Genomic DNA, 23,278 nt, shown 5'->3' on the forward strand with positions numbered 1-23,278 from the left:
ATATGGATGAAGTCCTCAGTCTCAAGAATTTTATTGTAAAATTCATCGGATGGTCCGGTGTGCACCGTACAACCTCTCCAATGACTACTTCGACCTTCGCCTAGGCATCCAACGACTAGTTTGAGTCACTGGATGGTCTGGTGCCCCCAGAAAGGAAGGGTGCCAATTAGTCGATCTACCGACCATTGTTGTGCACTGTCTAGTGCCCCCACAACAGGTGTAGATTTCAGTCTTTTCTATAGGAAGGGGCAACAACAAGGGTGTAACACCCCAGGTGTTACTTATGGTGTTCACTTAAGACTACACAAGTAAGCCCATCATCACACGTGACTTGAGTTGGGAAAAGTACACCAAAGTTGGAGCTCAAGATCCTAAGTAAGTGCAACCCACCTTAAAAGTCATACCTTGGCTTGTTATGCACATATAATGGGGAGAATTGCCCAAGCCCTAATTCAAACCCCTTTTGGACAAGTGGAGCACTAGAAGTAAGCATGAACAAAAGGGTATGAAGACCACATGATCATGACTTGGGCCAATTATAAAAGATGTAGTACACTTGATACCCCACAAATGATAGTAAGAAAGTGACCCCAAAAAGAATACAGAAAAACCCCAAAAGGTTCACCAAAGGGTTAAGCACAAAAGAAAAATCAGAATTCTTCTAAGTCCAAAACCACCCCCTTTCCAAAGATCAAACATGTTCACCTTGATCCCAAACTTAAAACCATTTGGCCCCATTAACAAAGTGGCGCCAAAATACCTCTAGAACACTCTGGAGAAGTTTGAACCCAACCCTAAATCGTTTGACACGACTTGGCACAAGTTTTGTCTCGATTTGGACAGCTAGGACAGAGACAACTTCCCACCCCCATATCTCTCTAACCCGACCACATCTCCCCTTGAAACTCACATGAACTAGGTAGCCCTAGGTACAGGGAAGAGATCTCTCACAGGTCTTAGGGCAAGATTTGCACGTTTTGGCCGCTCAGCAGAGGGTAGAACACGAACAGAAGCAAAGAGCCACGTGTTCGACGCACTCTGAGCTCGCTAGAGCACGCCCGCGTGTGCCCCCATGTGCCCCGCGTCGCGCCAAAGTCGAGCCGGCACCGTTGCCCGCGCTCGCGCCTATAAAGCCCCCATAGACGTCGATCGTACTCCTCCGCGCACGCTCGACCTCACCGGAGCCAGAGATCACCGGTGTTTGCCCTGCAAACGGTGTGCCCGCGGCCACCCGATCCTCCGCCACCGTAGACTGGCCTACAGAGCCCTTCCCAGCCATGCCCGACCCTCGGAATAGACCGCGAATGCCTCGGTGAAGCTCCCCGAGCAAGGAATCGGACTTTGCCTCGCCGGAGAAGCCAGTCCACGGTCGCCGGACTTCACCCAACCGCTGGTGAACGTAAACCGGGTAAGCCTCTACACCATTTTCCGATTCCCTGTGCGCATAGCTTCTACGTCATCTTGTGGAGCTCATCGTGCCATTTAATTGGACTAGATCGTCGTGGTTAGGCCGGAACACTCGCCGCCGACGAGATCACCCGCCTGCGCACGTGGACCGATCGATTTCGGCCACCACCGCCGTCGAGCTGTACCTTGCTGTGACCGCCAGGACCTCCCGAAGCCAACTCCGCCCCTCACCGGACCTCTCTCACCGCCGGTAAGCCGCGCCGCCCTTTTTCTTTCCGCGGGTACTGTTTACATAAGGGGAGGGACCTCGGGGGGGAAGAAGAAAAGGCCAGGGGGTTTTGTGCGCTGTCAGTGACTCAGGGGAATAGTAGCGCAGGGGTAGAAATGAATGTATTGATTTAGAAAGAACCCAGGGTCTTCGGTGCAAAGTAGTTTTCCAGGAAACCTTTTAAAATATTCTGATTTAAATCCAAACAGAACTTGAAAAATTCATAACTTCAGTTTGGTTTACCCAAATCGAGTCAAACCAATTTTGCGAGATCCTAAATAATGTAAACTACTTAGGAAAAATATAAAACCCCTAAGTGTTGCAGAAAACTTTCAAGTTATGATTTAAATAATTAACTGGTCAAAAGCTAAAAGAAATAAGGAAAAGTAGCTACACTATTTGACTGGGGTTAAGAAAATTTAGAGAAGTACTTAATCACTTTCTAATCTGTTTAAAAATAATAAACCCCTCTGTACACCCCTTTAAGGTAGAGCTTGCCATTTAAATCACTTTTTGCTTAAAGTAGAAGAAAATATAAAAGGTGGTTTAAATAAAGAACCAGGAAGCACCCATATTTTTGTTAGTTTACTTATTCAGTGTAGTTCACTAGAAAAATTTATTATACCCTTGTTTAGTGCAAAAGAAAGGAGATACCTTTTAAATTAGAAAAACAAGGAATCCTTAGAAAAACCCTAGAAAAATAACCCCAAAGAGAAAACACCCCAAACCTTGGGGTAACTAATGTTTTGTTATTAAGAACATACAAAAAATATGAAATCTGTTGTTTGACATTTTTCAAATAACAAGATAGTAGTAAGTGCCTTTTTAACATTAAACTTTAGAAAATCACAATTAAATAACCACCAACTAATCTTCTGTGATTTTTGGCACAGAAGCATGTTATGACTTTTAGATACCAGCAAAAATGACCCTTAGGACAGAACCCACCCCTAGTTAAGAGTTGTAGTGCAAAGTAACCCCTTTGCCCCAACTTTTGTTATTTTTGTCCAGGGCCTATTTTATTTATTCTGGACCTCAAATTTATAGGACAGACTACAGTGACCAATAGTAATCCACTGTAAATCTTTCAGAATTTTTGGAAGGAGTTGAATCACTGTTGTAGTTCAAACCCACACTAGAATTCATAAATAGAAATTGAAAAAGGGGAATTAATAGTGGAGACTAATGTTACCCTAACTAAACCAGCAAAACCCCTTAAGTACCCACTAAAACATTTAAGGGGCATCCCAAGTATTAATCCATTATACTTAGGCAAGAACCTCGAACCTAAATTAATAAGCCTAAGACCCTAAGAGCCTCTTGTGACAAAGAAACCCTAAAATGATTAACTAATTTAGTTTTCTGCACTAAGACATAATTGTTATTAAATTCTACATATCATAGCATGCATATATCTTATTCATTGCATTCAATAGATTGCAACCTCACGGACAGAGAGTACATCCTCGTGCCAGAGCAAGGAGTTACTCAGGAGTTAGCCCCGGATCCAGCGCCAGAGCCTGCCCCAGAGGATCTGTCTGCCCCAGCTTTGGAAGGCAAGCCCCGGTTTTATGCATAACCTGTTTATTATGCTATTTTACTACACTTAATGATTGTAGGATTGAATGTGCACTTAAGTATAGGAGTTGTTTGAAACCCTAGTTGCATGATCTCAGGAATCCTATTGAGATGAATACTAGTATGCTAGGTCGAGTAGCTGCTTTATTAATTAGGGATCTCGGTAGAAGTCGAGTGATTTTTCTAGCACTCGCGCGAGGTCAGGAATTGGTTGTATCCATTTTTATATCATAATGATGATGGTCTGTGGACAACGATCCATGGGGATGCGTTGTCTATGAGACGGAAATTGGAATAAGGATTAAGGTGTGGTACCGTGTGTCAAGCGTTTGAATGTACTAAGCACATGCCGAGAGATATGGTAAATCGGTAAGCCTAGTACCTAAGTGAACCTTGCAGTGGACATATCCCCTCACGCGACCTGAGACGTGGTCTCCCATTCCGGTTATGGTGGGTACAAGTGCGGTCACTGCACGATGGCAGTCGTGGTCAGTGAGGCATTGTACGCCAAGGTGGTGAGCCCTGATCTGCTGATGGGGAATTGACGGGGACGGTTGATGTGTGTGGGGACAGAGTGTCTCGCCACGTCGTGTGTTTAGGTTTACCTTGCAAGGATAAAAACTCAATTCGAATCGTCTGCTTCTCGCAGCTAATGAGACTGCTTGATCCATGCTGCTACATTGAGTAACAAGTGGAAATGAGATGACTTGGCAAAAGTTGTTGATTGCTAAATGTTTGATACCATGTATGATTAGATAGGTATACATTTAGTCTTAAGAGAGTCACACTAAAACTTGACAAAGCTAAAAACTTGATTTATAAACTCAGCTAGTGCTTTTGGCAACCAAACCCCTCAGCCAAACAGCTGCATGTCTAAAGGTAGAGGAGTAGGCTCCTCACACCGGGTAAGTCTAGCTGAGTATTAGTATACTCAGCCTTGCTTGTGGCATAATTTTACAGGTTCTCTGGAGGATATGGTTGCTGGAGTGACTTGGCCGTCCATCTTGCCACCGGGTTGGACAGTCGAGTGGGACCCTGCCTCGACTGAGGAGGAGCATGAGGAGTGATGGGATAGGCTTCCCCATCTCTCTGTTTATTTACCGTTAGTTTTATTCCGCTGCACTTCGAACAATGATGACTACTTTTGCTAAAACTCCGATGATGATGTAATAAGTTTAATACTCCTTAATGTATGGTTTTATGCTTTATTGTATTTGCTCTGTGACTCACCATCGAGTGAGACTATGGTACTTGATCCTGTCAGTGGCCTCGTCGGACTAGATCCAAGGGATTGACGGGTTATTCCCATTTAAGTGTGGTCTAGCCTCTAATGCGGGACTTAGACACTTAAGTTGGAATAATTCGGGCAGTTCCGCCACAGCTGGTATCGGAGCTCGTACCACCACATAGGAACCGATAAACTATAAATACCATTCTTTTCCAAAGTAAAACTTGGTAGAAACAAATGTTGGATAGATCGTAGGACGATCAGGATAGACCTAGGACGTGAAGCCTTAGGATGATAGAGGGGTAGCTAGGTGGCTAATTGAGTAAGCCCTATAGGCTACTATAAGGGATGGGAGTTCCTCCCTATTCCCTCTACGTTGATGTGAGGTCATTCAGGACGAGCATGCATGCACCCTTAATTAAACAAATGGATAATTGGGTAAGAACTTTAATACAAAATGATGACAAACTAAGTACCCCAGTACCATTGTCGTAGTTATAGAGAGGCTGAGTTGTGATCTCTTTTCTTTTTATAATTCTTTTTCTTTTACTTATGCTTAACCGTACACAGATGACTTCTCACGGATCCTCGGACGAAGGGAATGCATAGTCCCACACTGACGGGCTTGCACGAGAGGGTTTTCCCCGTATTTTGTGGGAGGTACTTCAGGGAGCTGGTTACATGACGCCTCCCCAGTACGTGGTGCAGCTGTTCGAGAAGCACTGAGTGCCCCGCTGTAGGGTGAGGATGACCCTGGAGCCTCATCCCCTACAGCCAGGCTGGCGTTCGCTGGACTCTGAGTCTTTTGGATACAGGGCTGAGGACACTATGGAGGCAATTGCTCTTCACGGACTGACCACCTTCTGCGGATTCCACCCCTTGGAGCTGTCCACTCACCCCATTGGTTTGTTCCCCACGGAGAAGGAGGACGACCCAATGTGGAAGGATCGAGTGGAGCATGCCAAGGATATATAGGCTACCTATCCAGGTCAGACTGCTCACTTGACGGTGTGGTGCATGAATGTCCTGTATCATCTACAAGTGATGCGTGGTGAGGCAATGTCCCATCTGATGGCATTGTTGGAGGCTACCAAAATTACCTTGGATAACAGAGAGGAACTTGTGGTAGACTTGTCCACTGAGATGGTGGAAAAGGACTTACAAGTGGAGCAACTGTCGAATGAGATCCAAGAGCTTGAGGAGCTAGTAGGAACGAGGGAGAACACCATCAAGGTTCTCGAGGATCAGCTTATCAACACTCAGCAGCAACTCGCGTAAGCTAACCAGCATCTAGATATGCACCACCAGGAGATCCAGGACATGGAGGCCAACGAGGATGTAGACATCGAGGGAGGAGAGGAGCCTGCCTCCAGTTTGGACACTGCTGGCTCAGGGAGACCACCTTCCGCCGAGTCGAGTGTTGCCTCGTTTGTTCACTAGGTCGCAGGGATAGAGTTAGAAGTCGGTGACGGTAGAACTCCTCGAAGCTAGCTTAGCTTTTGCACCCTTGGGGTACTAGGCTAGATAGAGTTCAGTCTTTTGAGTTACTGATGTAATCATGGCAAACTCTTTTGGAAGCATGGATGATGAATGATGCCAGTTTTTTTTAATTTAAGAGGAAAGAGTTTATGCCATGAGGGATCTTTTTATAATTATGCACAAATATATTGGTTTTACCCTTTTAACTCTTTCACCACGATTGAACCTTGAATCTCAGAAATGTTGTATTGAGAATATACATGATTTTTCAGATGGCAGGAAGAGCACGTCGTGGTCAGAATGAGCGCGTTCCTCCACCGCCACCACCGCCTCCTACTCTACAAGAGTTGATGGCTCAATAGAACGAGATCTTGCGACAACTAGCTCAGCGCCAGCCACCACCTCAGCACTATGGTGGTGGTGATCACACTACTAAAAAATCACCCTAATGCCACGGCGGATATTGCAACAACACTATTTTTGTTGCATTAGGTGTTAGTTATTGCCACATCCTTTAAAAGTGGTTGCGATATATGGACCGTTTTGCCACTATTTTTATGCATTGCGATAACCATGACTATCGTTGCAAGAGAAAGGTGTTATTGCTACCACTAGAATAGTTGTTGCAAAATTACCCTAGTGCCAAGGCAGATATTGCAACAACACTATTTTGTTGCATTAGGTGTTAGTTATTGCCACATCCTTTAAAAGTGGTTGCAATATATGGACCGTTTTACCACTATTTTTATGCATTGCGATAATCATGACTTTCGTTGCAAGAGAAATGTGTTATTGCTACCACTAGAACAGTTGTTGCAAAATTACCCTAGTGCCACGGGGATATTGCAACAACACTATTTTTGTTGCATTATGTGTTAATTACTACCACTAAAACAGTTGTTGCAAAATTACCCTAGTGCCATGGGGATATTGCAACAACACTATTTTTGTTGCATTAGGTGTTAGTTATTGCCACAGACTTTAAAAGTGGTTGCAATATTTGGACCGTTTTGCCACTATTTTTGTGCATTGTGATAACCATGAATTTCGATGCAATAGAAAGGTATTATTACTAACACTAGAACAGTTGTTGCAAAATCCACACCGGATTTTGCAACAACACTAAATTTGTAGTATTAGGTGTTAATTATTATCACAACCTTTAAAAGTGGTTACAATGCGAGAATCATGACTTTTGTTACAAGAGAAAGATGTTATTATTACCACTAGAAAACTTATTGCAAAAGCACCCTAATGCCGACAGCACTAAATTTATTGCATTATGTATAGTTATTGCCACAACCTTTAACTGGTTACAAAATATACACATTTGTGGCACTGTTTTTGTGCATTGCGATAATCATGACTTTCGTTGTAAAAAACGATGTTATTTGCTACCACTAAAAAAGATGCAATTGATTGACAGTTATGCCACATATTTTCTTTGTTGTGATAAACTTGAATTTCATTGCAAAATGTTGTTGTCATAATTTTAATCTCCATTGCAAAAGGTTGACATATATTACAATATAATTATTAGACATTGCAAAGAAAAAGATATATTTGCCACGATATTCCTTTATTGTAGTATTTTTAAATGTCGTTGCATTGACTGTATATATTACAACAAATTAAAGTTATAAAACGTCATACCAAAATTATATTACAACAAATTATATTACTAAGCATTGATATACATTACACCAAAATTATAAAATGAATTATAGCATTATCCTTGTCTTAAATTCTTATATTGCAACAAAATCTTTAATTTATATGTCTGATATATATATATATATTGCAATAAAATTACAAGATGTTGCATCAAAAAGATACTTTAAAATCTGATATATCTTATATATGTGACCAAAAATAGAAAAGAATACAAGGATCACAAGAATCTTTGATTCCAATGCTATAGATATATCTGATATATATGTGACCAAAAATAGAAAAGAATACAAGGAAAGGATCACAAGAATCTTTGGTTCCAACGTTACCCAGACCTGCAGGGGGTCAGGCACAAGCCGCCAGCAGGAAGGAAAAGGGAGGAGCTGCCAGCAGAAGGAAAAGGGAGGAGCCGCCAGTAGGAAGGAAAAGGGAGGAAAAGTCACAGGCCACCCACTCCACGTCATTCTTCCCTGCCAGGAAGACCACGCCTTCTCCAGGCCCAGGAAACAGGTGCTCAGGTCCATTCACTTCCTCTTTGTTTTCTACTGAATGTTTCTTGTTCACATCATTGCTTCGATTTTCTCAATGTGCTCATGTGCATCCACACCATGGGAATCGTGGTCCACTTTGAGCACCTACAATTACAGAGATAAAAAAGAAATAAGATTCAGTGGTCTAAGATATAAACTACAGACTGCAAGTCTGTAACCTGCTATGCACCTTACAAAAAGACTAGTGTTTAAGACGTGTCCAGCGCGCGTTGTTTCTGAAGGACCCTAAACCCACTGCCCCCCCCCCCCCCCCGCCAGTTAACAGATGCCTGAGTCACCAAGTGGGTTGTGAAGGTTGATGTGAGGACCTGGTTATCCATTTTATGCAAAACACTAACAGAAACCAATTTTGAATGTCAAGACCTGCAACAAATATTAATGCTCATGTAGGCGAGCACGACCTGCAACAAACCTTAATGCATGTTAAGCTAAAGCAGATATATATAGGTATTTTGAAAAGGAGGGGTTGCAAGTCTGAAAACTGTGTTATCTACACATCAAGTTATAGGTATATAATATCTGAATGGCTGTATATATACCAATAACATCAAGATATATACCAACAACATCTATATATAGAAGAGTATATAAAATCTATATATAGGAGATTATATAGGAGAGTATATAGGAGAGCATATATACCAATAACATCAAGTTATGATTTAGAAAATACCTACACATCAAGGAGGGGCTGCATGTCAATAACATCTGAATGGCTATAAGTCACTTAGCAGCTACAGATGTTATTTTTCTACTAAGAATCATTTTCTATAACTATTTATATAAATTATTAAAGTTCAGGGACACCGGGTACAAAATCCTGAGAGCACAGGGTTTAAAAAGTAAATTCCAAGACCTTTCTAAAATACTTCTATGACTATCAAGGACTGCAGGTTCATATGTTAAAAGAGCAGGGGCTCTTATACAATTTTCCCCAGCTGAAGAGGTATCCGCAAATCCCCACCTCTCGCCCTAAATTCAACGTCCCAGATTCGATCTCAGCTGATACACGCTGTCACGCATCGAATCGATATTCAACGTCCTAGATGTCAAATGCCTGAGATCTGCTCCGACCCGTCTGATCGGGATCGAATGGAACTGATTGCATCCGATCGAATCAACATCTAATGTTAAATCTTGCACGCTCATCTTACGTACAACGGCCCTCAATTTCACACCATAACACAATCTAATAAAAGGGTGAAAATGTACAAAGAAAAACTAACTGAAGCCATGGAATCAACATCATTTGTTGTTTATGTTTGGCGTTTTTCTGGAATCATTTTCATCATTTTCAAACTCAACATGATTGCACACTAAAATTTTATAATTTGCTCTGCATTCTATGATTGTTGGCAATTTAAAAGTAAGATGGAATATTAGATCGCTCTGATGTCAGTCAGCAATTGAGGACAGTTTGATTCCAGTATATTTGACTTGGTTCTTGGGTGCAGGTTCTAGGCATTAAAAGGGCAACATCAAGGAGATTATTTAGAAGTATATAGGTGAGCATATATATATGAATAACATCAAGTTATGATTTACAAAATACCTACACATCAAGGAGGGGTTCCAGTTGTCAATAACATTTGAATGGCTGGAAATCACTTAGCAGCTACACATCAAGTTATCTACATATATACCACAAACATCTCATGTCAACTTGCTAACAGGAGAGTAAATAGGATTTTGAAAACTGTCTTGTTGCTAGTGACTACATATTGCATGAATTAATAACTTATCATTAAACTTTAAAGCTCAATACTGGTTATGACTGAAAATCAGTTTAACTTTGTTTTTTTTGTTACAAGGCTCGACTGGTGATTTTAATCTTTGACTAGAAAGCCATGTCTCAGAATAGTAGGAGTTGGATGTGCATGCACTTCACGACAAATGAGTGGCAAACAAATTTCAGAAAGTTCATACAAACTACATTTGGTGGCACTGCTAGAGGAGAAACTGCACCATGTCCATGTTCAAGATGTCGATGCATGTCCTACAGAACACAATCTCAGGTTCAAAGTCACTTGGTTATTAGAGGGTTTGATGAGAGCTTCATCGAAGAAGGAAACCAAGAAAATGATTCAGATGAGGGCAATGCTGCAGTAGTTGTCAATGATGATGAAACAGGTGACAGTGGTTCTGTGACCGAACTAGTTTCAACGCTAATCAGTGGTGCTATACACGAAGACATCATAGGAAATATTAATGAAGAGCCAAATGCAAAAGCAAAGGCATTCTTTAATCTATTAACAGAGGCAAAGAAGGAATTGTATCCAGGTTGCAAGGAGGTCACTAAGGTATCTTTTATAGTAAGGCTCTTTCAGATTAAATGCATGTTTGGTCTTAGTAAAAGTGCATTAGCGGCCGTACTTCAGTTGTTTCGGCTTGTTCTCCCAGAAGGCCACTGTGTTCCGGACACATTGGATAAAGTACAAAAGGTTATTCATGATCTTGGCCTTGACTACCAAAAGATACAAGCATGTGTCAATGATTGTTTGTTGTTTCGGAAAGAATATGCAGCCATGGATACATGTCCAACATGTGGTGAGTCTAGATGGCAACCAACGATTTCTGGTCATCATGAGGAGGCAACCAACAAGCGTGCCCCGCGGAAAATCCTAAGATATTTCCCAGTTATTCCTCGATTGCAAAGGTTGTATATGAATTCGACCACATCTGAATATATGCGTTGGCACAAGGAGGGCTTAGTCCAAGATAACAAAATGAGGCACCCTGCTGACTCTAAGGCATGGAAGCATGTAGATAACATATACAAAGATTTTGCTACTGATCCTCGTAACATTCGGTTGGGTCTTGCATCTGATGGCTTCAATCCATTTGGGATGGTCAATGTTGCGTACACTATATGGCCTGTCATTTTAATCCCTTACAACTTGCCACCTTGGTTGTGTTTGAAACAACCTTTCTGGATGTTGTCAATGTTGATACCCGGTAAAAACTCTCCAGGAAACAATATTGATGTATATTTGCAGCCTCTGATTGATGAGCTCAAAGACCTTTGGGGAAAAGGTATTGAGACATGGGATGCCAAGGAGAAGAAGAATTTTAATTTGAGAGCAATTCTTCTCTGGACAATTAATGACTTCCCAGCATATGGGATGTTATCTGGCTAGAGCACAAAAGGCAAGTTTGCATGTCCATACTGCCACAAGGATACCGACTTCTTATGGTTGAAATGCGGATCCAAGCATTGCTACATGGGACATCGTCGGTTTCTGCCTATGGATCATAGGTGGCGCAAGAACAAGGCCAGTTTCAACAATACTGTGGAAACAAGGGAGCCTCCAGTGCCATTGAGTGGTGAAGGGGTTCTGCAACAGTATGAAAGTTTTGAGCAAATCACTTTTGGGAAGTCTACAAGGAAAAGGAAGCAGCGTGAGGAAGAAACTAGATGGCACAATTGGAGGAAAAAGAGTATTTTTTTTGAACTACAATACTGGGAAAAATTGCTCGTAAGGCATAATTTGGATGTGATGCACATTGAGAAAAACATTTGTGACAGCATATTGGGGACTTTGCTAGGTATGGAAGGGAAATCTAAGGATGGCGAGAAGGCTCGACTTGACATGGAGCATTTAGGCATCAGGAAGGATCAACACATTGTGCTCGGGAATGGAAAATACACCTTGCCATCAGCACTTTACACATTGGGTAAGGATGAGATGATATGGTTATGCCAATTCCTAGAAGGCGTGAAGATGCCTGATGGTTATGCCTCTAACATAAAGAGGAGTGTGGATGTGAACAAGTGTAAGGTGTCTGGTCTAAAAACTCATGACTGTCATGTTATTTTTCAAAAACTATTACCCATTGCAGTTCGTAATGTTTTGCTAGAAAATGTTGCTCTTCCATTGATTTAGCTTAGTAGGTACTTTAATGCAATATGTTCAAAGGAGTTGAGTGCTGAAGATTTAGAGCAGTTGAGCACCTCGATTCCTGAAACCCTTTGTCGGCTTGAGATGATTTTCCCACCAGCCTTTTTTGATATAATGATTCATTTGTCAATTCATCTAGCTGAAGAGGCTAAACTTGGTGGACCCGTGTGCTATAGATGGATGTATCCAATTGAGAGATATCTACGTACTCTTAAAGCCTATGTACGGAACAAAGCGCACCATGAAGGCTCGATAGCTGAGGGATATATATTAGAGGAGTGCATGACATTTTGCAGTCGCTTCTTGCAAGACGTGGAAACCAAGCTTAATCATGCAGACCGTCATGAAGCTGCTGCTGTGAATGAACCACCATCTGGCTTAAGCGTATTTGCCAACATTGACTACACTAAGAAAGGATTCACTGTCGAGTCACTTTCTAGGAGTGAGCTGCAACGAATGAGGCACTACATATTACAAAACTGTGATGAGGCTACTCCATGGATAAAGTAAGATCTTATTTCAAAATCTATATTTTGATACTATGCATTGGCATGTTTCATAGAATTTGAATTACCTGAAGCCCTCTTTTAAAATATTGTAGCGAGCATATGGACGAACTAAAAAAATTAAGTACACGGAATGTTGATCAAAGGCACAAGGAACAATTTGTAGGCTGGTTCGAGCGAAAGGTGGGTTATGAGTAATTTGTTTTATTTGTAATGTCATCCACTAACTGCTGCTCAGTATTATATTTGCAAATAACTTAAACATGTTTTGTTGGCTGCAGATCAGCAAACTAAATCAACAAGGGAAGACAAGTGACCTCCTCTACACACTTTCACAAGGACCAGACCATCGGGCTCGTGTTTTCAACAGATGCTTCATCAATGGATTTCTTTTTCGTACAGAAAAGATAGAGCAGAACCTATGCACACAAAATAGTGGTGTTGTTGTGAAAGGAGATGAAAGCTCTGGTAATATTGACTGGTATGGTGTGATTAAAAAAATTATTGCACTAGATTTTCCTCAAGGTAAGGAAGTTTTCCTCTTTCAGTGCAACTGGTTCCATGTTCCTACTGCCAAGAACAAAGGACGAGGCTACCAAAGGGATCAGTATGGAATTATTGATATTGATAAAACTCGGTTGTGCTATTTAGATGAGCCTTATATTCTTGGTTCACAAGCTGAGCAGGTGTTTTATGTCAATGGTACAAAGAAAAAAGATTGGTGCACTATTGTAAGAATGAATCCCCGAAATCTGTTCGCCATGCCAGAATCTGAAAATTCAGAAATTGATCTTGATTCGCTGCACGTGGGATTCGAAGGCATGAGTGTTTCAAGCAGCGATGAAGTATTGGTGAAGTGGAGAAGGTCTGACATGGAAGGTGTAATCGGTGATGCTTGTGTCATTGAGAAAGCACTTGCTGAATTTGTGGAAGAATCACATGATATTGGGTTAGCAGATGAGGAGGACGAAGAAGACAACACATACATTGATGATGGATATGTAGCACCTGTGGACTCGTCACGCGACACAAACGATGATGATTTTTTTGTTTAAAAGAAAAGTCACAGACTATTGGATACGAGAAAGATGTTATCCGAGGTTGGCACACACTGAATTGAGGCAAACACGTACAATCGCGTAACTATTACATATCCAGTTCTGATCAGTAGATTTTGGTTGTCATGACTTTAGTGGACAACGGCTGATTTTTTTTGATAAAAAGGAAATTATGACTTCTTCATATGTATAAGATTAGATTGAAGATAAACTTTATATTAAATTCTATGGCAGCATATATTCAATAATGCCCAACTACTGAGGTATATATCACAGTGCAAACAATACAAAGCTTTAATATGCTAAAAACTGTAACCAGCTAAAAAAAATATGCTACAAACCGACTCAGAATAAACTAGAAACACAATCCTAATACACTAAAACATCTTTTCTCCTTTATATTAAGTCAATCAAAGTTACAACACAAGGAAGTATATAACAATCTCAAACAGTGTAGTATAGACTCACTTTCAAAAGTTTCTATACACTGAAATAATGAAGACCTTTTGTAAGAAACCCAACAAAAAAAACGTACCAAATCCACGTGCAACATCATACTATGATGCACTAGCTTACTGAGCGTGTAATGTATTTGTATGCGTTGTGTGATGCTATATATACGGATATCGCTTCAAAGCAAGCGCTCACTGTTGTACACATTCAATGCTTGACAGGAAAATTTCAATATGTAGTTAAAAGATCACATTGTTGTTGTTGTTGTTGGCATTTAACCAGAAATTTTGTTCTTCTGGTATTATTATTTCTGTGCACGTGTTTTTGTTTCTTATTACGAATTTAAATTAATATTTATGTGCATCTATCATGCTTTTTATGTATAACTTTTTCGTAGAGTCTCAATACTCTCAATCTCTTGAAATGGGCTACCTGACTAAATAGTCCATAAGTAAAATTTATAGCACCTCGCTATTTTTTCATGATCATTCATCAACAGGTTCAAGCAAGAACCCTTACGCATCCGAAAAGAAACTACCAAAAAAACTTCCCAAAACACGGTATAATTATGGATGTATTCATGTTTAACCTTAGAAGAAATTGTGTAAATATAAGAAACTAATTTCAGAAGATGAAAAAGACAGAATTAGCCCCTTCTCTACCTTTGTAAAATGTGTATGAACAGCTTACTGAATTATCTCTACAATTGCAAAAGACGATGATACGTATGCTCCTGCCCCTCTAAGGGACGGGTGGAGGGATAGGGTTCGGGGACTTGCCTGGACCCTGGAGAGAGGAAGCCGACGATGGGACGTCGAGCTCGGCAGGCGAGTTGTGTCGCATCAGGTGGACCTGCACCTTGAGGACGGCGGAGGGATAGGGTTCGGGGACTAGCAACTGAAGGCACATTCAAATCTCCAAAAAAAAGAAGAGCCAGATTAGCAGACTACACAAGCAACATCGGCTTTGGGGGTTCTGAGGGGGAGCAGCGATACTCACGGAGCCGGTGACGGCTAGGACGACGAGGGTGATGCGCGCCTATTCAGCTCCTTCGCTTAGGCCGGATGTCGTGATTCGGGATGGAATCGCCGCCTCCTCGATGGATCTTTGCCGGCAGTCTTCAAATCAGCCCTGAGATTCCCACCGGGCAAGGAATCTCCCTCCACGGAAGGTCGGAGTGGCCGGAGGGGATGGCAGGAGCGCGGGAGACGGAGCGAGCGGATGAAGAGGGAAGGGGGACGGCTCGCGGGAATGGGTCGAGATAGACTGATGAAGACAGCAGGCAGATGCGTCGATACTCTCGATGCCCACGATGGCGATCGATTTGCCTCCGTGTGTGCTTGCACGCGTCCTCCTCGATATATTAAAAACATGAGTATTGTTGCTACTCCCTCGTTTCCTGTTAGTCTGAGAAGAGGAAATGGAAATTTTAAAACAAAAACACAATGTTATTTCTATTTTTGATATTTATGAATTACCGACTGTTTGTCGACTGTTTGCCGACCGCTTCCGAGTATGTTCACCCATAACAATCACCAAATTCATGGATTCTTGCTTTACGATAAAAGCAAGAATACGAGTTTGCATAACACATTCTAATAGTTTTTCAAATGGATTTGCTAAATTTAGTTACTTACTATCAAGTGTATCAAGTGTGCTCTTTTTAGTAATTTAGTCAGGTCCGGCGTGCTCTTTTTTATTTCCCTTGCAACGAGGCAGCCAGATCCAATACACGTGACACAACCTTCGCCTCCACCATCGGACCGCCGCTCACCCATAGGTCACATCGCCAGATGTCGCTTCCCAACACGTCGCGTGACCGATCTTTCCTCTTTGGTTGGATTTATGCATTGCACCAATCTATTTCTTCTTTTTTAAAAGGAAAGTTTTTGTAATACTATGGTATTTCATTCAAATGACTGTTGCTGTAATAATCTTTCCTCTTTGGTTGGATTTATGCATTGCACCAATCTATTTATTCTTCCAACTCCTCTATAAAATAGCTTTAATCCTATTAAATAACTCATTTGTGTTATGGTACAATTTTTAAGTAATTAGGAAAGCTATTATATTAATTAAAATGTTTATGTGGTGTGAGAGGAAAGTGCAAAACCTATATTTGTTTATGAAAAATACGTGAAAAAGTTAGACAGATATGTACCATACAAACAGTTCAGTTAGGTTTCATTGAGAGAGTGATCTACACGCTTAAGCTTCTATAAGAAGTTGTATCTTCATAACTTAAGCTGTGAACACTGTCAATAGAGACCCTAGCATCATACCCAAAGAGAAGATATCCTAGCCACGATCACCATCTCCATAATAAAAAAGGAAATCAAATTTGATGTAGAGTACAACACATACCAATAACAGTGATTTTAGTGGAAAAGCAATAATCGTTGTGCAGACATATTAACTAAGCAGGCTCATGGTCGTACAACACATACCAATAACAGTGATTTTAGTACAACCATAAACAAGCCTAGAAAGAAGATCGCTAGATGCATTAGGACCAAGACCACAAACAACTTCCTGAGTTTTCTGCCAGAGGCCAGATTTACGAACCCCATCACCAATGGGACAAATAGCTTCAATTTGGGTTTGGGTGCTCGGTTGTAGGAAGATTACATGTGATCGAAATACATGTAGCCAAATAACTTAGCATTACATCGGATCGAAATACATGTATCCAAATAACTTCAGTTAGGGTTTGGGCACTCGGATGTAGGAAGAGAAGAAAAGGGGTGGGCATACCTATTGGATTCCCATCGCCAGCAATGGGTCCGGCCAAAAGCTGGTCGCCTGGCCTAGGGCGGCGTATGTACGGCTGGTTGCCTGCTCTCACCTCGGGCACTTCCCAGCCCCACCGCTCCGGATCTACTCGATGTACGCATGGTCGGCGGGGGTACGGCTGGTTGGGAGCGGGAGCATGTGGGGGTAGGGGGCTCGGGAGACGGGCGTGCTGTGCAGGGGGCAGACTTTGGTGTCTCCGGACACGAGGGGTGCGGGGGCATGGCATAGAAATTCTAAGGACTACTCACCAATTTAGAACTACTACACGATTTATCTCTTTGCAACAAAGAGTGAGAGATAATAACACAAAAGTTTGTCGTAGTCTACGGCAGAGCGATTTTTAATTCTAATTGGCTCATTTTTCTTTATTAGAAATCCATTACAATACGCAAGTGGTAAATCCCATCAAAGCGTTTCTTGCCTGCAACCTGTACGCCATGTGAAATCCGGCCTATAGACTAGGCAGCTCCATGCGACTGCGCCGTGATGTCCTCGACGCTTATTACTCCCCTACCCCGTAAGCCATGCGAAATCCGGCCTTCCCGCGCGCTAGGCTTTTTTTCCTGTCACTTGTAAGATTTGGGGCTTAGGTGTACCCGTGGATTCATCTCTACGCCACCCACACACGCTCCGCTTCGCATCTACACCATCTAGTGGCCTATACCCGCGGATTCATCTGGTTCGTTGTGCACGCAGACAGATTCATTTGGTTTGTACTCTGGCTCTTGCTGTCGGCGAGAAACCGAAATCGTTTTCATCCCTAATGGTACCCACAACATATCCAGTTTTGATCAATATATTTTGGTTGTCATGACTTTAGTGGACAGTGGCTGATTTTTTTGATAAAAAAGAAATTATGACTTCTTCATATGTATAAGATTAGATTGAAGATAAACTTTATATAAAAAACATCGATACTCGATGCCCACGATGGCGATCTCTCGTCATAGCTACTAGTACTCTAGTAGGGAATCCCACGCACGGCACGACAACGACTTGCCTCCGTGTGTCCTTGCACGCGTCCTCCTCAGACTCACACAACCGAGACATTAAAAACATCAGTATTGTTGCTACTCTCTCGTTTCCTGTTGTTAATTTTTAGTAGTCTGAAAAGAGGAAAAGAGGAAATCCGACCTTCGCGCGCTCGAGAAGAAGGTATTTCTGTCGGCTCCATGAAATTTGGGTGCTCCCTCTCCCTTTTTGCAGCACTGATTTTAGACTCTACTACTACTAGCAAATCTTATATCCCATCCCTTATTTCAAACTTCTCCCTGTAAACAGTATCAAATAGTCCAAATCACCTATTGCAGTATGTATACAAAATTTGCCAGTTGCAGAGTCGTGCATTCTCTCTATTTAAAACTCTCTTCTATATACAACAGCAACCAATGAATTACAAATACAAACAACAGCAACCAATGAATTACAAATACAGGCAAAAAAATATAAAAAACAAGAGCGTAAATAACCAAATCCGGAACCAGCTGGATACAGGCAGGCACTCACAGATGCGCTGTCGACCAAGGTCTACCTTTAACTGTACAGGGCTCCAAAGCAAGCACAACTATGTATCTCAAAAAGAAACCAAGCTCACCATATAATCAATCGTGCGCCAACCTAACAACTCTGCTCGCCCTTGCCAATGTGCAATGCAAGCACTCCATCTGGCCTAATCCATGTGACCAGATCCTCAGAAAATGGCAATCGTCGAGAAAACCAAAACAAAATCAAGCAGAACAAGGAACCAAAGAAAAGCTGGTCCTCCGAGGTCATCTTCTACTCGCAAATGAATCCAGCGCGTTTGCATGAATATAGATCGATAATGGACATCTGGTTCAAGAATCACCTGGGGAATGAAAATTTTGAAACAAAAACACAAAAACAGATAATGTAATTAAGTCTTTTCTGAATGCAAACCTCAATCTGATATAAGGCGATCTATTTTTGATATTTATGAATTACTGACTGTTTGCCGACCATTTCCGAGTGTGTTCACCCATAACAATAACCAAATTCATGGAGTCTTGCTCTACGATAAAACCAAGAATACGATCGAGTTTGCTTGCATAGCACATTCCATAAATCAATCGTGCGCCAACCTAACAACTCTGCTCGCCCTTGCCAATGTGCAATGCAAGCACTCCATCTGGCCTGATCCATGTGACCAGATCCTCAGAAAATGGCAATCGTCGACAAAACCAAAACAAAATCAAGCAGAACAAGGCTCAATGTCTTCACGAAGGAAATCCGACCCGCGCCCAATGTCTCGGGACGATCGAAAGAAAGGCTCCAAATCCAAAAAGATCGATACTGATAAATTAAACCATCTGGTTAGTTTTCCCCATTCTTGGCGTCCAATGTCCCTTCAGACAGTATGCACTATGCCTGTAAAATTCCCATTCACTTCAGATGCTGAACTTGGCTCTTTGACGAGGATACATGACTAGCGTCGTTTAATCACAGCATTATCATTCTGTTCTCGGATGGTGACAGTAAGGAAAGCAAGATGGAAATATCTGAAAACCTTGAAGATCGCTGTCAGCATTAGCGATCGGCGTGCTCTCAATACATGTTTGCCTGGTCCCAGCCACCAGCCACTCACCCTGTCAACCACAGACGCGGACCATGGACCAGCTCCCAAATGGGAAGGGCGCAAGGGCAGGCATTCCTCGTTCCTCCTTCCTAATCTGCTCTACTGCAAGGGTTTCATCAGCCATAGCCCGTCCAGGTTTCAGGTTGAGGTACGCGCCGCCCCCAATCTCCATTTCTAATCTCTGAGCTCCGTCCCCCCATCTCCGTTCGCCGTCCGTCATTCGGCTTCCACTCTCCAGGCCGACCTGGGACCGAGCAGCTTGCACGCGTTCATCTCTGGCACCGGCACGTCGTTCGGCTTCCACTCTCCAGGCCGACCTGGGACCGAGCAGCTTGCACGCGTTCATCTCTGGCACCGGCACACACTCTCCCTGGTCCGTCGTTCATCTCTGGAGCATCGGCTGTCTCTTTTTTTTCTCTATTGTCGGCAGCTTGCACGCGTCGGTGCCAGGTCTGGTTACTGTGTTGGCTTGTGCGTTTTGGATCTTGCTGTTGTGCGTTTTGGTCATGGATTTTAGCTGTTCTAACCCAGGTACTAATTGTTAATTGGGGTCTAGCTGACAATTATTTAAGATTTTAGCTGGCCAGCTTGAAACACTTACAATTAATTGTTGCTAACAATTATCTATAGATCGATGCTCCAGATGATGCCCCATTCATCTCTGCAAATATATACAAAGTACTACTACCATCGACATAGATGTCTTGATTTGTATTATTATTGCCATGGATAGATATGATGCTGCTTGTGAAAGAAACAAGTATGTATATGGGGCTTTAGGAATGAACGAATCAACACCATGATTAGCAACTAGTTAATTATTAGTATATAGCTGCCTACACCTAGTGTCTTTCCTGGAAGTGATGTGCGAGGTCCCTAGCTAGCTTGTAGCTTTGTTTAGCATCATCCCTAGTAGAGAATAATCGTTGCTTCCGTGGGAAATTCGAGTTCTTCCAACGACACACACCAAACCGCGCTTGGCCCTACTAGCTACAAACCGCCCTTGGCTGTATCGTGTTCTGTCACCTAAATTACTGCACATAATTCCATAAACCAATCTATTGTTATACTTACATGATTTTTTCGTTCCCTGTCCTGTCAGCATCTATTTTCCTGACCTATGATGACGACTCAAGGAGGTTTGCAGCCGACAAGCAATGAAGCTAATATGTGCACCAACGACAATGGTAGCCAACTTGGTACACGGATTGTGGACGAGATTATGGCCGGGAAGAACGTCTTCTTTGATCTTCCTGACAAGTAAAAATCTATCTACCCATATTGTTCTCTACTGCTTTGGCCTTGGCGCAGATCATAATTATAGTATATTGTTTTCATACCTCTTAATTGTTGAATGAAATCTTTTTACAACACTGTTTTAGTCATTGTTTGCTTAGAATATATTTGTGTGGCAGGTTGACTGGTGAGATATGGACCTTGAAATTCCATTGCATTGGAGCACAACCTGGAAAAGAAATTGTCACAGTAAATATTGATAAAGCTTATGTTGCCTTTTACAACGTGGTGTACATAAAATCGAAACTTGGATATTCTGGGAGGGACTTCTTGTTTTACAAGAAACGATGTGGCATTGATCGATCCAGGCTATTGGCACTTGATTACATCCACCAAGAGGCCATGCTGTCTGATAACATGGATGAGAGAAAAATAAGTTTTGTGCTCACAAAAGATCCACCCAGTGATCTAGAGGTAAGCATAACTCCCATCAAGCGTCCAAGGCAGCGAACAAATGTTGATGAAGAAACTATAGAAGTGTTGATTGATGCATATAAGGAGTGGCTTGCAATACTACAACATGATAATCCAGAAACGGGTAAGTTAAGATGTCAAACTCATTACATTAAATACATGATATGTTATAGTTTCCATAGTTAAACTTACATATTGTTTAAGTGCAGATTTAATGGATGACTTCAGGGAGGATACGATCAAAACATATAAAGAATGGTTAAGGCATCAAGGCGATCTTCCAGATATCTGTAATTTCTTTTATTTACAGCCTACTAACATATAGTGTATATTTTCGCAAATTGTTAGAGATGTAACTGATGCCTATGCTATCCGCAGTATTGTATGAACGACAAAGCAATGATGACCTAATATTATCAGATGAAGAAATTCATGGCAGCAGCAAACCTACTGCTAATTGGCCATCTCATGCTAGACGTCATAGGAAAAGAGATCGTGGTATTTTTTACTAAGAGTGTTTCTATTCAAATGTTGCAATCTTCTACTTTGAATATTTCTACCCATTCAGATGTTATTGGTATATATGTAGATAACGATGGAGTCTTCAAAAAGGAGGGGCGTGGTACCCTTAAGGGTATAGCAGCAGCCACCAAGCGAATCAAGAACGGTGATCACAAACTTAAGATTGAATTTTCATCTAAGCTTGGAGGTCCTGTAGGACCAAACGCTCGCACTTTTGTGGATGAAATCGTATTGTTTACAAAGAAAAAGGCACCACTCATTGGAGTGAAAAAGTGGAAAGATATAGAGCTCAATGTTAGATCTTCTATAGCCTCTGACGTACTGGTATGTGAAATTTCTTTACTTGAGCCCTAACAGTTAGCTAGAACTATTAGTGGTCTACTATTCCCAAATTACTAGACAATTAACCTTCTCTTTATATCAAAACTGAAACAGCGAAGGTGGGAGTTTCTAACCAATGAGGACGCGCATGAAAAGATCTGGTCTATTGCTAAGGAGAGATACAAAGGATGGCGATCAACGTTAAGCTCAACATACAAGGCATACAATAGTTATGCTGAAAGGATGAAAAACAAGCCTGAAGATGTAGACATCGTCGAGTGGCATTACATGGTGTTGTATTTTGGATCTGAGAAATTCCAGGTTTGCTATTTCATTTCCTTTACTTTAACGATTGACACTTGCATAATATGGATGATTCTAGCGATTTATTTATTAATTCATTTCCAACTATTATTATTTTCTAGAAAATAAGCAGTCGGAACTCGGAAAACCGTCAGAAACAAAGAACGAAGCATATAATGGGTTCTAGAACTTTTTCCCAAATAAGCTTTCAACAGGTAATGATATGACCACTACTTTATTTTCCATGATTAATGACAAACTTGTATGATACATTCTTCACATTACAGAGAGATCCAGAAACTGGTATAGAACCAACCGATCTATCCCTTTGGATGACTACTCATTGTAAAAATGATGAATGGTCGGAAGAGGCTTCACGTGGCATTTATGTGAGTAAATCACAAAGCTTACTACTAAAACATACTTTAAAATACTCGGCATCAATTCTTATTTGAATTGAGCTAACTTGAACTATATTGTTCTTTTCAGGAGAACGCAGCTGAGAAAATTGCTGAGAAAATATATCAAACAGAAAAATATCATCTAACAAGAGAAGAGGAAAATGCTATTTTCCAAACAACATTCAAGGAAACAACAGGATGTAAGGCAAACAGACTTCATGGTCATGGGTACCTATCAAGATATCCAACAAGAAGTCAAGTGATGGAATCAAAGTTCCTCGAACAAGCTCGTGCCACGGTTGCAACCAACCAAAAAAACATTGAACTCGAAAGTCAGGTCCAGTTGTTAAATGAAAAACTTGTGTGTGAGGTTGCAGAATGAGAAAGAATACTCCAGGAAAAAATGCAAGCACTGCAAGAAGAAGAAGAAAAAAAAAGACAAGTGCTTAGAGAAGAAATGAGGCAAGAAATGGTTGTTGCCCTTGCTGTTGTAGCACAACAGGTATAAAATTTGATATTTGTATTTTTACCATCATT

The 23,278-nt window shown here is 41.5% G+C and overlaps 1 protein-coding gene across 1 annotated transcript; it reads left to right on the top strand.

Moving 5' to 3' along the window:
* Window positions 1-20,590: 20,590 nt before the first annotated feature.
* LOC103628424 (uncharacterized) lies at window positions 20,591-21,706 on the top strand. The gene is made up of 4 exons (XM_020538077.1): window positions 20,591-20,744; window positions 20,900-21,318; window positions 21,404-21,484; window positions 21,573-21,706. The coding sequence occupies exons 1-4, from the start codon at window positions 20,605-20,607 to the stop codon at window positions 21,704-21,706; spliced, it is 774 nt and encodes a 257-aa protein (XP_020393666.1). The 5' UTR covers window positions 20,591-20,604.
* Window positions 21,707-23,278: the final 1,572 nt, after the last annotated feature.

This window comes from Zea mays, chromosome 5 (genome assembly GCF_902167145.1).
Source record: "Zea mays cultivar B73 chromosome 5, Zm-B73-REFERENCE-NAM-5.0, whole genome shotgun sequence".
Lineage (NCBI taxonomy): Eukaryota > Viridiplantae > Streptophyta > Magnoliopsida > Poales > Poaceae > Zea > Zea mays.